This window comes from Salvia splendens, chromosome 4 (assembly GCF_004379255.2).
Source record: "Salvia splendens isolate huo1 chromosome 4, SspV2, whole genome shotgun sequence".
NCBI lineage: Eukaryota > Viridiplantae > Streptophyta > Magnoliopsida > Lamiales > Lamiaceae > Salvia > Salvia splendens.
The window spans coordinates 34,207,141-34,223,791 of NC_056035.1; the positions used below are offsets into that span (position 1 = coordinate 34,207,141).

At 43.2% G+C, this 16,651-nt stretch overlaps 1 protein-coding gene and 1 pseudogene across 1 annotated transcript; both read left to right on the top strand.

The window, feature by feature from the left end:
• Positions 1-68: 68 nt before the first annotated feature.
• On the top strand, positions 69-9,402 carry LOC121801028 (annotated as a pseudogene).
• A 3,491-nt stretch (positions 9,403-12,893) lies between these two features.
• LOC121801485 (endo-1,3;1,4-beta-D-glucanase-like) lies at positions 12,894-15,298 on the top strand. The gene is made up of 7 exons (XM_042200985.1): positions 12,894-13,189; positions 13,785-13,806; positions 14,053-14,173; positions 14,268-14,358; positions 14,442-14,531; positions 14,771-14,871; positions 14,997-15,298. Exons 1-7 carry the CDS (start codon positions 13,042-13,044, stop codon positions 15,135-15,137), a joined length of 714 nt encoding a protein of 237 aa, XP_042056919.1. The 5' UTR covers positions 12,894-13,041; the 3' UTR covers positions 15,138-15,298.
• The last annotated feature ends 1,353 nt before the right edge of the window (positions 15,299-16,651 follow it).

The following is a 16,651-nucleotide window of genomic DNA, read 5'->3' on the forward strand; positions in this document are numbered from 1 at the left end:
CACAATTCTTTCAGATCAGATGATATTTGTAGTTACACCCAAAATCCCACATTTCCTTCACTTCACTTATGGCTCTCGCCTCAGTTTCCATTCTTCACAACAGCGCCACTTCGCTAGATTCGGCGCTCAAATCCATCTCGTCTTCCCCTTCATTATGTTGGGGTACAAACCCGTCCCACATCGGATGAGCGAGGGAAGTTGGAAGGTGTATATAATTCCTGTCCAACCCCAATTAGTTTGAGGCCTTCTGGGAGTGACCCAAAAACAAATCCGTACGGGCTTGACCCAAAGCGGACAATATCAAACTAAATGTTGCAGTCGACGATCCTAACAAGTGGTATCAGAGCCCAGGTGGCTATGGGTTGTGCCTGGATGAGCCCCGGTTAGGGTCGGGCCCTGAAGGACTTGGGTTAGAGTCGGGCGCAGGATGACCCAGGGGCCAGGGCTGGAACGACCCATGTTCGTGTCGACTGCGTTCCCGATGTGGTCTCGGTTTGAGGGGAGGTTTTTTGGGTTACAAATCCATCCCACATCGGATGAGGGAGGGAAGTTGGAAGGTGTATATAATTCATGTCCAACCCCAATTAGTTTGAGGCCTTTTGGGAGTGACCCAAAAACAAATCCGTGCGGGCTTGACCCAAAGCGGACAATATCAAACTAATGTTGCAGTTGACGATCCTAACAAGTGGTATCAGAGCCCAGGTGGCTATGGGTTGTGCCTGGATGAGCCCCGGTTAGGGTCGGGCCCTGAAGGACTTGGGTTAGAGTCGGGCCCAGGATGACCCAGGGGCCAGGGCTGGAACGACTCATGTTCGTGTCGACTGCGTTCCCGATGTGGTCTCGGTTTGAGGGGAGGTTTGTTGGGGTACAAACCCATCCCACATCGGATGAGTGAGGGAAGTTAGAAGGTGTATATAATTCCTGTCCAACCCCAATTAGTTTGAGGCCTTTTGGGAGTGACCCAAAAACAAATCCGTGCGGGCTTGACCCAAAGCGGACAATATCAAACTAATGTTGCAGTCGACGATCCTAACAAGTGGTATCAGAGCCCAGGTGGCTATGGGTTGTGCCTGGATGAGCCCCGGTTAGGGTCGGGCCCTGAAAGACTCGGGTTAGAGTCGGGCCCTGAAGGACTTGGGTTAGAGTCGGGCCCAGGATGACCCAGGGGCCAGGGCTGGAACGACCCATGTTCGTGTCGACTGCGTTCCCGATGTGGTCTCGGTTTGAGGGGAGGTTTTTTGGGTTACAAATCCATCCCACATCGGATGAGGGAGGGAAGTTGGAAGGTGTATATAATTCATGTCCAACCCCAATTAGTTTGAGGCGTTTTGGGAGTGACCCAAAAACAAATCCGTGCGGGCTTGACCCAAAGCGGACAATATCAAACTAATGTTGCAGTTGACGATCCTAACAAGTGGTATCAGAGCCCAGGTGGCTATGGGTTGTGCCAGGATGAGCCCCGGTTAGGGTCGGGCCCTGAAGGACTTGGGTTAGAGTCGGGCCCAGGATGACCCAGGGGCCAGGGCTGGAACGACTCATGTTCGTGTCGACTGCGTTCCCGATGTGGTCTCGGTTTGAGGGGAGGTTTGTTGGGGTACAAACCCATCCCACATCGGATGAGTGAGGGAAGTTGGAAGGTGTATATAATTCCTGTCCAACCCTAATTAGTTTGAGGCCTTTTGAGAGTGACCCAAAAACAAATTCGTGCGGGCTTGACCCAAAGCGGACAATATCAAACTAATGTTGCAGTCGACGATCCTAACAAGTGGTATCAGAGCCCAGGTGGCTATGGGTTGTGCCTGGATAAGCCCCGGTTAGGGGTCGGGCCCTGAAGGACTTGGGTTAGAGTCGGGCCCAGGATGACCCAGGGGCCAGGGCTGGAACGACCCATGTTCGTGACGACTGCGTTCCCGATGTGGTCTCGGTTTGAGGGGAGGTTTGTTGGGGTACAAACCCGTCCCACATCGGATGAGTGAGGGAAGTTGGAAGGTGTATATAATTCCTGTCCAACCCCAATTAGTTTGAGGCCTTCTGGGAGTGACCCAAAAACAAATCCGTGCGGGCTTGACCCAAAGCGGACAATATCAAACTAAATGTTGAAGTCGACGATCCTAACACATTAATCTCCCATCGCCAGCAACTGCATTGTTTCATACTAAAATCTGGCCTCAATTTCAGTCTCTTCATACAGAACAGCTTGATCAACATGTACTCCAAAACTGGGATGTTTTCGTACGCGACATCCATTTTCGAAAGCTCCCCGACCCTGGACTGTCTCTCCTTCAGCATACTAATCTCAGGGTATGTAAAAAACGGCCGTTTGGGAGATGCCTACAAATTGGCTGAGAAAATGCCGCTGAGAAATTGCGTCTCCTATACGACCATGATCATGGGGTTTGCTCAGAATGAGATGCGATTGCGCTTTTTAGGGAGATGAGACTGTTGGGAGTGGTTCCTAATGAAGTGACGATGCCGAGTGTGCTATCAGCTTATGCGCGTGCTGATGGAACTAGGATGAATGCAATGCTTCTGCACGGCTTGGTGGTGAAACTCGGTCTTGATATGCATGCTATTGTTTCGACTAATTTAGTTATTCTTTATAGTGTTTCTTCCTCTCTTCATGATGCAAGAATAATCTTTGATAATATGGTGGATAGGAATGTGGTGTCGTGGAATGTGATGTTGAATGGTTATGTAAAAGGACTGGTTGATTTGTTACAGACCTATTTGAAGAGATTCCAGGGAAGGACACGTTCTCTTGGAACACGATGATTGGTGGATATCTACAAGTTGGGAGGTTGGCTGAGGCGTTGGCGCTCAATTCCGAAATGAGGCACACCGACTCAAGACCTAGTGAAGTCATGCTTATTCACATTGTCTCTGCTTGTGCACAGGCAACTAGATTGCTCGAGGGTCGATAGTTTCATGCTTTGACACTGAAGATGGGGATGAACTTCTATGACTTCATGCAGGCGACACTGATTCATTTATATGCTTCCTGTCAGCAGGTTGAATTTGCTTATTTGCAATTTGAAGAAGGAACCAAGGATCATATACCTCGTTGGAATGCCCTTATTGCAGGGCTAATGACGAACGACATGGTAAATGATGCTGCACGTTTGTTTACTATAATGCCACAGCAAGATGTTTTCTCTTGGAACTCAATGATTTCTGGTTATGCACAGAATGGAAATCATAGTCTGGCTGTTGAGGTGTTTAATGAAATGGTTGGTAAAGGGTTTATGTTAGAAAAAGAAAGGTATAAGCTTGTAGGATAAGCTTTGTATTAGCTTGGAGGCTAAGAAATACATTAGCTTGGAGGCTAAGAAATACATGAGCTTGGTGCCCAAGAATATATTAGCTTGGTGCTCAAGAATACTTGTAGCACAAGCTTTGTAATGCCCTATATAAGGGTGTCATATTGTTGAAGAAAATAATCAAGTCTTTTACCAAAATCCTTCTTCTTCTTAGCCATTTAACATGGCATCAGAGCCAACAACGATTCTTGGAGCTCAGAATCAATCTCATCATCGCTCTTAAACCTCTCCCAACCTCTTGGCCAAGAACCTGTAAAAGGCAGAAATGTCAGAAACTGAAAAGGTGATCACCGGCGACCCGAACTCATCCGAAGCGGATGAGTTTGCACGTCTCTTTTCAAATTTCATGCGAAAAAGCCTCATGCAAAACCAACCACCAGAAAATCCCGACAAACCAGAAAAACCAATATACAAGACCGATTCTCAACCCTTGACAGTAGGGTTTAAACTCAACGGAGAGAACTATCCGGTATGGTCCATCCTGATGCACAATGCGATTAGCGGAAGGGGGATGGTATCTCACATCACTGGAGTCTCATCCCCACCAGCAAGAACAGATCCAACGTTTACACAATGGCAGGAAGCCGACCATTGTGTATTTACGTGGCTAGTTCAAAATATCGAGACCAAATTGGTCTGCCGAGTGGCTCAACAACCGACGGCGAAGCACATATGGGACAGCCTGGCCGTAACATACAAAAGCGGTGGAGATTCGTTACAGATATACGATCTACACCGTAGGGCAAGCACTCTAAAACAGGGGAAGACCACACTGGAGGAAGTGTGGAACGATCTCAATGAGATCTGGACAGGAATTGACCAAAAGAGGTCCAACCGGATGAAATGCCCAGATGATATACAGATCCACAATGAAGAAACTGAACAAAACAGACTGTATCAGTTTCTTACGGCATTGGATGACAAGTATGAAATCGTAAAGAGAGAGGTGTTAAAAATGGAACCACTTCCCTCAGCCGAGCAAGCGTACAACATAGCGAAGCGGGAAGATGCCCGATCGGAAATTCTCCGTCCTACAGACGGAAAACCCCCAGGAGACGGAATCGGAGCAGGGCTATTCACGGCGAGGAGGCCAAATCACTCCACCGCCCCACGCCGTGGTGGCAGTAGCGGAAATGGGGGATGGAACCAACGGACATCCGATGAGCGAAGAACGGATGATGATAGATCCAAATTGGTTTGTACCAATTGTGGAAAACGCAAGCACACAAGAGAGCAATGCTTTGAATTGGTAGGGTATCCGGAATGGTGGGAGTTGAAGCACAAATCGGCGGCTACTCGGCCACCGTGGAGCAAAGGCCACGCCGCCGCGGCTGTTGGAACGGATGGAGGAATCACAACCCTCGCCGCCACCGAAGGCAGCCGTGACACGACTACTCATACCCGGGGCAACGAGCAGTTGATCGGCGCACCACCGAGAACAGTCAGAATCGCGCAGTTTGCCGCTGGAGGAACCAAATCCGACGAAGAGGAAATGAGGGAGACGGCGGGAGGTAACGCGGTATTAGGGTTAGGTTTGCAACCTAACCCTCGGCCTTCCTTACCTTTACAAAATATACCTCATGATGAAAATATGTTTGATTTGGCCCCAATAAAATTCTGAAATTCTAAAATAAACCCCAACATGCTCGAAAGCTATAAATCAGCCCCCATTGAATGTAAAAATAGGTTTCAAGTTCTAGAAAATTTTGGGACAGCATGTGCTATGTCTGCAGGTATTGGAAAAATCAATAGGTGGATTTTTTATTGCGGGGCCACTGACACGATGACTTATGATGAGTCAGATATTTCTAAAACTCACAAGCCTCACCTATCTCATATTCAGACTGCTAGTGGGGATTTTACTGTTGTAAAGGGGGCAGGGACTGTGAAGATTTCTCCAACTTTAGAATTATCTAATTGTTTGCATGTTCCCTCACTTTCCCATAAACTACTGTCAATCAGTCATGTGACTCGGGAATTAAATTGCACACTGCTAATGCAACCGAATTTCTGTCTACTGCAGGATATCAGGACCGGAGAGATTATTGGACGTGGCACTGAAAGTAACGGGCTGTACTACGTGGATGAGATAGCCCAAAAAGGAGCTGCCATGCTAACTCACGGGTCTGCTGATAGGGAAGCTTGGCTTTGGCACCGACGCCTAGGACATCCTTCTCCGGGTTATTTAAAAATGTTATTTCCTAATATCACTTTAAAATCGAGCATGCATTGTGAAACTTGTGTTTTAGCTAAAAGCCATAGAAACCCCTATCCGTTGAGTAATTCTCGTACTAAATCTATTTTTGATTTAATACATTCTGATGTTTGGGGGCCCGCACCAGTAGTTGGGGGACAAGGCTTTAGATACTTTCTTATCTTTGTTGACGATTGTACCCGTATGACTTGGGTATACTTTATGAAGCATAAATCTGAAGTTTTCGAAAACTTTGTCCACTTCTATAATCTTGTCCAAACACAATACCAAAAACCATCAAAACCCTTCGATCTGATAATGGGGGGAGTTTGTCAATTCCAAAATGAAACAGTTCATCCTAGAAAAGGGAATGATACACCAAACCACCAGTGCCCACACTCCAGAACAAAATGGGGTAGCCGAAAGGAAAAACAGAATCCTACTAGAAATGACCCGTGCCATACTCATTGAATCACAAGTCCCAAAGACCTTCTGGCCTGAAGCCCTCGCCACTTCCGCTTACCTTCTAAATCGGCTACCTACCCATATCCTAAAGTTTCAAACGCTAGTCGATACCCTAGCCCTATACACGACCATTCCTCAACATCTTTCCCTAAAACCTCGGATCTTTGGCTGCTCCGTCTTTGTCCATATACCAAAACATGAACGAACAAAATTATCCCCATGCGCTATTAAATGTGTATTTGTGGGTTACGGGGTGAACCAAAAGGGTTATAGATGCTTTGATCCTAAATCTAATCGTATGTACACGACCATGAATTGTGACTTTCTTGAATCAGAGTACTTCTATACCCACCTTAGCGGTCAGGGGGGGTGTGATATTAGGACACCTAATAGTGACCCACTAAGCTGGGTGTCAATGCCAAGTGTACCAGAAGTGGACCTACCAGAGGAAGCAGTACGCAACTCCGCTGGACAAGTCTCTGACGTGGTGCAGACTGAAGCGGCAGGTGACACAAGTCCTAGTAGTGACTCTCCGCTCCTGATATCGAATGTAAGTACTCTTGCCCCTGTCAATGAGATTACTGGAACTAGTGTTGTGGATGAGACTCAGGGGGAGAATAGTGATCAACCTAAAGAAGTTGAAATGGATGAAGTTGAGGGAGTCGATCCTGACACTGGGAGATATATACTACCTCCAAGGGCAAACAGGGGAGTACCACCAAAGAGGTACAGTCCAGAAAGAATCAACAGAAAGGCAAGATACTCTATTGCTAACTTGGCAAAAGGGCACCTGACTGAGATGGCTCAGGCGTTCGAGGAAGCACTCTACGACGAGGAGGAAATCCCACAGTCAGCCGATGAAGCGATGAGGAACAAGCATTGGAGAGAAGCTATGAAAAAGGAGATAGATGCTTTAATGCGTAACCACACCTGGGACAAGTGTATACTCCCCGAAGGAAAGAAACCAGTTGGGTGCAGATGGGTGTTCACCATTAAGCGGAGACCGGATGGAAGTATCGAGCGGTATAAAGCTCGACTGGTGGCTAAAGGGTACACTCAGACTTATGGAATAGACTACTCAGAAACGTTCTCTCCTGTAGCTAAGATGGATACAGTCCGAGTACTACTTTCCATTGCCGCCAATCGAGATTGGCCACTGTACCAGTTCGACGTCACTAACGCCTTTCTTCATGGGGAGTTGAAAAAGGAAATATATATGGAGGCGCCACCAGGCTTCTCTGATGAGTTCAAGGCAGGTGAAGGATGCCGATTGAGGAAGACTCTGTATGGGCTAAAGCAGTCACCGAGAGTCTGGTTTGGTAGATTTGCAGACGCAATGAAGAGCTATGGATACAGGCAAAGCAATTCAGATCATACACTGTTCCTGAAAAGGCACGAGGGAAAGACTACCTGTTTAATTGTGTACGTTGATGACATGATTATTACAGGCGATGATGCAAAGGAAATTGAGAATTTGAAGGAGAAGCTTTTCAAAGAATTTGAGATGAAGGATTTAGGTGATCTCAAGTACTTCTTGGGAATTGAAGTCCTTCGCTCACCACGGGGGATATTCTTGAGACAGAAGAAGTACATCTTGGACATCTTAGCAGAGACCGGCCTACTAGAGTGTAAGCCAGCCGAGACCCCAATTGTACAAAACCATGGCTTGAAGATACAAGATGGAGCTGAGGCCGCAGATCGAGGGCAATATCAGCGACTAGTTGGGAGACTCATCTATTTATCTCACACTAGACCTGACATCGCTTATGCTGTAGGGGTTGTAAGTCAATTTATGCATCAACCCCAGGCCGAACACTTAGAAGCTGCACTAAGAATAGTTCGATATTTGAAGGGAACCGTCGGACACGGAATAGTGTTTAAGAAAAATGGAGACTTAGACATCCATGGGTATACTGATGCAGATTGGGCAGGTAATCCAGTGGATAGAAGGTCGACTTCAGGCTACTTTACATTCGTTGGAGGAAACTTGGTAACGTGGAAGAGTAAGAAGCAGAAGGTGGTAGCCCTGTCTAGTGCAGAGGCAGAATTCAGAGGAATTAAGAGTGGTCTGACCGAGATCATGTGGTTGAGGAAATTGATGACAGAGATTGATTATATTCCAAGTAAGAGTCAGTTATACTGCGACAACAAAGTCGCCATAAGCATTTCAGAGAATCCAGTCCAACATGACCGAACAAAGCATGTTGAGGTGGATAGACACTTCATCAAGGAAAAAATTGAAGAAGGAGTGGTCGAATTCCCTTTTGTACGTTCTGAAGATCAACTAGCAGATATACTGACCAAGGCAGTTAGCTCAAGGAGTCTTGAAGGAGTTCTTGACAAATTGAGTATCGGGGATCCCACTACTCAATTTGAGGGGGAGTGTTAGAAAAAGAAAGGTATAAGCTTGTAGGATAAGCTTTGTATTAGCTTGGAGGCTAAGAAATACATTAGCTTGGAGGCTAAGAAATACATGAGCTTGGTGCCCAAGAATATATTAGCTTGGTGCCCAAGAATACTTGTAGCACAAGCTTTGTAATGCCCTATATAAGGGTGTCATATTGTTGAAGAAAATAATCAAGTCTTTTACCAAAATCCTTCTTCTTCTTAGCCATTTAACAGTTTAAGCCAGACGAAGTGTTTTCTCAGCGATCTCTGGCTTGTGCGCATTGAAGGAGGGGAGATGGGCTCATGAGTTCATCCATTATAACTCAATACCAATCAACGACATATTGAGTACAGCCATCATTGATATGTATGCCAAATGCGGGAGCATTGATTCTGCTCTAGAAGTATTTGATCAAATCCGAGACAAGGCCAGAAATATAGCTCCTTGGACTGCAATCATCTATGGCTTGGCCATGCACGGGAAAGCAGAGGCGTCCCTGAGGGTTTTTGCAGACTTGCAGAGTCGAAAGATAAAGCCTGATTCAATCACATTAACTGGAGTCTTGAGTGCTTGTTGTCATGCCGGTTTGGTGGAAGAAGGGAAAAGCCATTTAAAAGCCATTTTAGGAGCATGAGAGCGACGTATGGTGTAGAACCTAACCGTAAGCATTATAGATATATGGTGGATCTGTTAGGCTGAGCGGGGAGGCTGAACGAAGCAGAAGAGCTTGTACAAAACATGCCTATGGAGGCGGATGCTATCATTTGGGGCACGTTGTTAGCAGCATGCAAAATGTACGAGATCATAGATGTAGGAGAAACTAGAAAGGGCTGCTCGAAATCTGGCTGGTTTGAAACCATCAGATTGCCCGGGTAGAGTTGCGCTGTCTAACCTGTATGCAGATGCAGGCAGGTGGAAAGATGCTTTCGTGGTGCGGAGAGCAATGCATAACGAAAACCTTGCGCGATCACCTGGTTATAGTTGTGTTTGTTTAATGCCTTAGATCTGACAAAAGTGATTTGATGAAACTGCATTGATGTTTTACTGTCCAAATACTACAGACATACTCTAGATTGTATGGTATTGTTTTTTTGTAGCGTCCCTACTTCTAAGGATGTGCAATATTCCCTAATATCATAAAAACAGATAAAACTAAAATGTAACGAAATAGAAATTCGGGAGAGTTACCGTTTTATAATAAAAATACCAAAAACAGAACCGAATTGGGAGAGTAAGGGTATAATTTGATGCTCATTTTGTCTCAAGTTTTCAAGCTATTATGTTAAAACTGTGCATTAGTTACTATCAATTCAAGAAATCGTAAACCTTCCATTTTTACTTTGTACACATGTTTCTGTTGGGAGAATTAGTGGCTACTAGTCTTCCTGTACACAGCTTTTAGCTGATCCACAAAATTTCCAATTAAAAACCAAATGTTATTACTCACTTTCCAAAGCTTTTTCTCTGTTCTGTACTACCGAAATTGCCATTAAAAATATGCAAATACTCTCCATTACGGAAGATGATCCACTTTCATTTTTAATTTATCCTAATTAGAATTATCCTTTTTTAAAATAAAAACATCTTTATCTCTACTTTATTAATTCCTCTTAAAACAAAATAAAACTACATAAAACCTCACGCCGTTCAAGGAAGGGGTCACCTTTATCTCGACAGAGGTAATTTGAATCCTCAGTATCAAGATTATGGGTCAGCCACTGCCTGAAACTAACGGATTCTTAGATGTGTTAACAAAAATTATAATAATACCCCCACCCATCTCATTCAAGATAATCTATATTTTTTAGGGACATAAAATTTTAGGAGAAATTATTAAGTAAAGTAAGTAGACATAAAAGGATAATTAAATATTTTAATAAAAAAGATAGAATTATTTTTAAATATAAAAATGTGGGATATCTCGAATAGGATTAAAGGAATACTATCATAATTTATTGGTGAAGCAAAATTATTTTTTAGCCGATTTTATTAAAATAAACATATCGATAAGTCGATTCACAAGTCACAATCGATGATGACTCAATACTCTAGAAACCTCTTTCCTTTGCATATTTTCAAATAAAATAATGAGACCATAAAAAATTGAGATCATTACGTGATTATACAAATATTTAGTCCCCCAATGGAATTTGATTACATCTTAATTGTTCACATGTTATGGTAAGAGCATCCACAATAGCGCCCGTCCCGGCGGACGTCCGGCCGGTGTGACGGAGTTCCGCGTGGGACGTTCGCCATTGTGCAACGGTGACGCGGATACGGACGTCCGCTGCGGACATCGGAGTTCCGCGGCGTTCCCGGGACGTCCGTCGTGACGTCCTTGCGGACGTCCGCTATTGCGTTAACTCCACGGACGTCCCGATTATTTTATTATTATTTTTTTCAAAAATTCTATAAATACGGCTCGTTGAACTTCATTTCATTCGCACCACTTGTATTAACGAGTATCTTCCTCTCTCTAAATACTTTTCTTTCGAAGATAAATGAAGCACCACAATAGTTATTCCCCTGCCACGAGCGAGTCACAGAGACCGATCTTTCCCTTGGCGGAAGTACCCCAATGTCCGCCACGATGTCCGGAATGGCGGGGATGATGCCCCAACCCCGAATGATAGCGGGGATGATGCACGGGTACTACAACATGTACCCGCCTTGGTATGGAATGATGCCCCAAATGCCCGGGGTGAGTGTCGGAATGACCAATGTCGGGGACGATGTCGGAATGCCGGGGATGATGTCGGAATGCCGGGGATGATGCCACCCAGATGACCTGGATGATGATGTCGAAGATGATGCAGGGCTCACCTGTCGCTGTAGGTGGAGTAGGCAAGGGGTCCCACAATCATCGGTGGACAATGTCTATCGCCCCTATATGGATTTATTGTCGACGGACAACCCCCGAGTACTCCTCTCGTGACTCAGTTCACTGGCATCGAGATGTTTTTGTTTGAGGAGTTGGGGCTATCTCCGATCCGGGATTCTCCCACAGACGCACCATCGGCGACATGGAGGAGAGGGAGGACAAGGAGAGGGAGGGGCAGGGGACGGGGCACTACCTCGCCTGCGGTGGGATACGATGGTGAGGCGGTGGCCGCTGAGGTGGGGGAGAGATCCAGCGGGAAAAAGAGGATCGTCTGGAGCACAGAGGAGTGCATCGCGCTAGCGAAGGCGTGGATCAGTATAGTGGATGATCCATATATCGGGGCTAACCGGCATATCGACAGGATGTGGTGGCGCATTAGCCAAAGCTACCTCCAATTCAAACCGCCAGGGGGAAGCCTCACAACGGAGAGCAATGCCGGAAACAGTGGGCGCGGCTGAAGAGGCAGCTCAGCCGATTCGCCGGCATTTACACAAACAACCTCCGCTCGGCAACCAGCGGCATGTCTGCCGAAGATGTGAAGCTTCTGTCTCACCTTCAGTTCAAAGACGCTGCGGCAGGCTTCAGGGAATTCAAATATTGGGAGGTGTATCTTGTAGTGCAGACTTCGGCCAAGTTTACTGCAGGTGTTGAATCTGGCTGGCCGAAGCGGACGAAGATCAGCGCCTCCGGGGAGTACAGTAGCAGTGCTGGTTCCCACGAACTCCCCCCCCCCCCGCCCCGCCGAGGCAGAGTTCCCGACACCTTCATCGTCGGCCCGCCGCCGTCGCCCGGTGGGGCAAAAGTCCGCGGCGCGGATGGCGAGTGGAAGCGCCAGCGGGTCTGCCGAGGCCCAATCGGCAGCTCCTACCCAAAACGATCCCGAGCTCCCCTCACTCGCCTGCGTCGCGCAACATGAAACCCTGTTACGTGCAATGGTTGAATGGCGGATATCGACCGATCGCCATTACAGGTCGTCGCTGAAGGATATCATCAACAGTATGCGGCGCGATTTGGGGTTGGGAGACATGGCACAGAGTGGCAACGAGGGGACTACCGCCGGGGACGACGAGGGTACTGGCGGCGGGGAATCCGAGGAGTGAAACGGCGGTTTTTTTTAACTATGTAATTTTTTTTAATAATTATGTATGTTTTTTTTGTACTATGTATGTTTTTTTAATAAAGTGGTTGCAATTTCACCGTATTTGTGTCGAAATTTTAATTCCGTAAATTATTTAATTTGGTGAATTTGTGAATTTTTATTATTGTGGGAAGTCCGTCGGGATGTCCTTGGGGATGTTCGCCACTGTACAGTGGGATGTCCTTATGACGTGACAGTGCAGTGAAAAGTCTTTATGACGTGGCAGGAGGTGTTTTTGGGATGTCCGCCAGGACATCCGCCCCATTGTGGATGCTGTAATTCAAATTCAATCACTCTGATTAAATCACACGCACCCACCTCCTTTCCGTGATTAAAATATAGCTTCTAAGTAGTATGAATTTTAAAAAATATAAAAAAATAAATTTCCGTGATTAAAATATAGCTTCTAAGTAGTATGAATTTTAAAAAATATAAAAAAATAAATTAAAAATGAATTGGGCTTCTATTCATGAACTAACTAAAATGAAAAAAAATGGAACTCTCCTTTGCGTATAGAAGGGAGTATTAATTTTTCATAAATCTTTATCTGAAAAGTTCTTACTTCGATAGAACTTTAAATTTAATTGATACTCCAAAGAAATTTTATTTTGAGAATACAAAACACACACGGAAACAGAAAATTCGAAGAATCAAATGTCTGGAGCTCAGTGTTGTGAGAATCCACCCGTTCCAAGCTCAGGCAGTGGAAGTGGGAAAGTTGAAGAAATTGGAGGCCTTAGCTCTTATGTTTCTGGCCCTGCTGATTCCAACGCTGCTGTCATTTTGATTTCTGATGTTTTTGGTAAAATACCCTTGCCTTTCTTCGAATATTTGATTTGGGATTTGTAAAGTTTCTATCTTTTTCCTTTTCCAATCATGCTTGTTTAGATCTTTGCTAATCCATTGTGCAGTCTTATTTTGTCTTGCAAACAAACAAGATGTTATTTGCAATTTTGTTTTTGGGGTATGTGTTGATTTACTGCTACTGTTATTTAGGATTGGAGGTTTGTTGTTATGTTTGCGTGTTCTAGGGCTCATTTTTCGATATTCTATTGAATTTTTAGTGATGATTTGTGAGTATTATAACTAGTCCTTGTTCAATGAAAAGTTTTACCTTTGGTTATAGATATTGATTAGCTTCATGAATAGTCGGTGGTATTATATCAATTGGTGAGTGGAGTTTCTTAAGTGTTTAGGTTCCAATTTCCAACACAAACACATCACTCTGAGAGAGAACTTTTTAGCCGATAATACATCCCTTCTCTCTCTATTGAAAAAGGTTGTTTTGTGTAGTGAAATCGATGTTATCTGCTGTGTCTTTTAACATAATAATTTTGTATAGGAATTTAGCATTGATAGTTTTGTGTTTTAAGTTTCATTTGGTTTTGTATGTGCAGGATATGAAGCTCCAAATTTAAGGTACTTCCCATGAACTTCTCACTAGTTACTTTTCTTGATTTTGCTATGTGAAAATTTTTCAACTTGTAATGCGCTCGTGAATTTTATCTGATAACATGGCTACCGGCTTATAGTTGGTAGTGTCAATAGGAAGGATCAGTGTTCTCTCGGGTTTCTGTTCATAATTAGGATTTTGTTTTGCCTCATATGTTGATACAAAATATGAATTCATATGATATTAATTAATGTGGCATTTCAATGATATAGGAAGCTTGCGGACAAAGTTGGGGCTACTGGATTTTATGCCGTGGTGCCAGACTTCCTCCACGGAGATCCCTATGTACCTGATCAGAAGCCGATTACTGAATGGCTCAAAACTCATGGACCTGTGAGTAAGCCTTTTTTGCTTTAGAATCGATCAATCAGCTCTCCTTTTTGTAGGATTGAAGTTTATATAAATGACATTACTTCTGCGTTTGTAGGATCAAGGATTTGAAGATGCAAAGCCAGTTATTGAAGCTCTGAAAAGCAAAGGGATAACCAAGATTGGAGCTGTCGGCTTCTGCTGGGGAGGTTAGTTATGTTTTTACTTATTCGGTTACACAAATTCTATTCACTTTCATGAATTTATGACCATGACTGTAATCTCGTTTCAGCCAAGGTGGTTGTGGAGCTTTCAAAGTATCCTTATATCCAAGCTGGGGTGTTGATCCATCCTTCTCTCGTCTCGGTAGAAGATATTCAGGGTAAAACTATTTAGTTTTAAACATAGACATTCCAGTGACTTACCTATATTGGTATGTTTTGTATTATCACTTATTTGTATCATATTTATTAAAACATGGGAGTAAGGTGTATGCTGCTTTGTAACCTTCCTCCGTTTTAATATATTCTTATCTACCAATTCAAACACACCCTAAGAATGTATGAAGAAACCAAGACGACTAATCCTGATAAAAATTCTACATTATCTCACAATTCTCAGGAGTTAAGGTCCCATTATCAATACTTGGAGCTGAGATTGACCATGTATCTCCACCAGAGGTTGTCAAACAATTTGAAGCTGCCTTAAACTCAAAGCCTGAGGTAAAAAGCCCGAGTCTTTTTTGCAGTTCCTTTCCGCTTGCGTTTCTACTGCTCAATTTCTTGCAAATTCCGTAAGACATAAATAGAGTTTTGGCAAACAGTAATGGGGATCTTGATTTGTGCAGGTGGATAGCTTTGTGAAGATATTCCCAGGATGTTCACACGGTTGGTCCGTGAGGTACAAAGACGAAGACGAAGGAGCAGTGAAAAGTGCTGAGGAGGCTCACAGAGACATGCTAGAGTGGTTCATTAAACATCTCAAGTAAATTTGCATCTCCATTATATTGTTTCGGTGTCTACTGTTAGCAGCTTGTAATATACCAATAATCTGTGATGAATTTGTTGTTACTGGAATCTTGATGTTTTGGGTTGTGTAGCGCAAACCACGCATTACAATATTTAAGTTGATTTGTAATTGTCGGACTTAGTTGGAGTTTTTTTTTTTTTTTTTTTTTTTTTCCTCAGTTGGAGTTTAGTTTTACTAATCATATTTAAGTTTTCGGATCCTCTATCTCCACCGTTGGTGTTTTATTTGTGTTCATTCTATTTTGCTTAGAACAATCATGTTTTTCGTTGATTTGATTTTTATTGTGTTTTAGCTTTTTTTTAAAATCTGTGATCGGTAAGATAATTACACTTACACTACTATTTTTTTTTAAATACTAGAGACCGAGATAAAGAAAATATCATAGTAGTACTAGGTACCCTAATTTTATGAAAGTAAAAAATGGTCGATATGTCTTAATAGACATTTTTATGGAAAAATAGGCTTAATAGTGAAAAAGGACCAGTAATGAGATTGTCTCGTAAGACCAAGGATTATCTATTATGATTTTTTAAAAATTTATGGACTATTGATGTAGTTCATTCTTATTAATATTAATATGGTAATGTCAGGCGAAAAAATACTGGGCCGGTGAAAATCGCTAATTGTCACTATAACTTCTACTACTATTATACGTACTGAATAGTGTTAAAATTATGTAAAAAATTACTCTTGAATTAGATTAATACTTGACCACTTTATTATTAGAAACTAAAGTGAAATTTGTATACAAATTTAAAACTAATTAATGATGGCCATTGAAATATATGCGCGCGTATATAAACACAATCATGAAAAATGAAAGAAAAAATTCCACTTAAATACAATTATTAAGTATAGAAAAAAATTAGCTAGGTCAAATGATTAAATATGTATGGCGCTGTAGATTCCCGAACTTGGCCCCTAAATCTTTTGAATATGAAGGATATTCATGATTGTTTGCAGACTCATAATTATCAACCTGTGGTATATAATCTAAAACTATAACTATGGATTGGCATACTCAACGTGCATAGAATATCAAAAGGGTATATTCTATACTATACATAAAGTTGGTGTTCGGTTGTCATGACTAATATCATGAGACTATCCATCTAGGATTAAGTTGTGGGATTATTTTAGTTGGAGGGAGGAGGCTATAAGTAATTATCATGAAACTTTCCATTTAGGATTAAGTTGAAGGGTTCAATCTTATGAACCAAACATGATACATATTTAATCATGAGATTTAATTTTGTCAACCGAAAGTAAATTCTACTGGCAGAGAATTGATATGCTAGGCGTCAACATGTTGTGAGCGATTTATGACGTGGCAACATCACCGTCAATTTTCTCTCTCTCCTCTCATCGTCACTAATTGTCACTCCCTCTTCCTCCTATAGAGTAAAATACTCTCGCTTCCATTCTTCTCCTGTGGCCATTTACTATTTTTGGATCTGCATCAACTCTCTCGCT

Bases quoted from the DNA above. Each gene is read 5' to 3' on its own strand.
- LOC121801485 (XM_042200985.1), top strand. From the start codon at position 13,042: ATGTCTGGAGCTCAGTGTTGTGAGAATCCACCCGTTCCAAGCTCAGGC. The intron at 13,190-13,784 runs GTAAAATACCCT...TTGTATGTGCAG, and splicing joins TTTGATTTCTGATGTTTTTG to GATATGAAGCTCCAAATTTA. The intron at 14,174-14,267 runs GTGAGTAAGCCT...CTGCGTTTGTAG, and splicing joins GGCTCAAAACTCATGGACCT to GATCAAGGATTTGAAGATGC.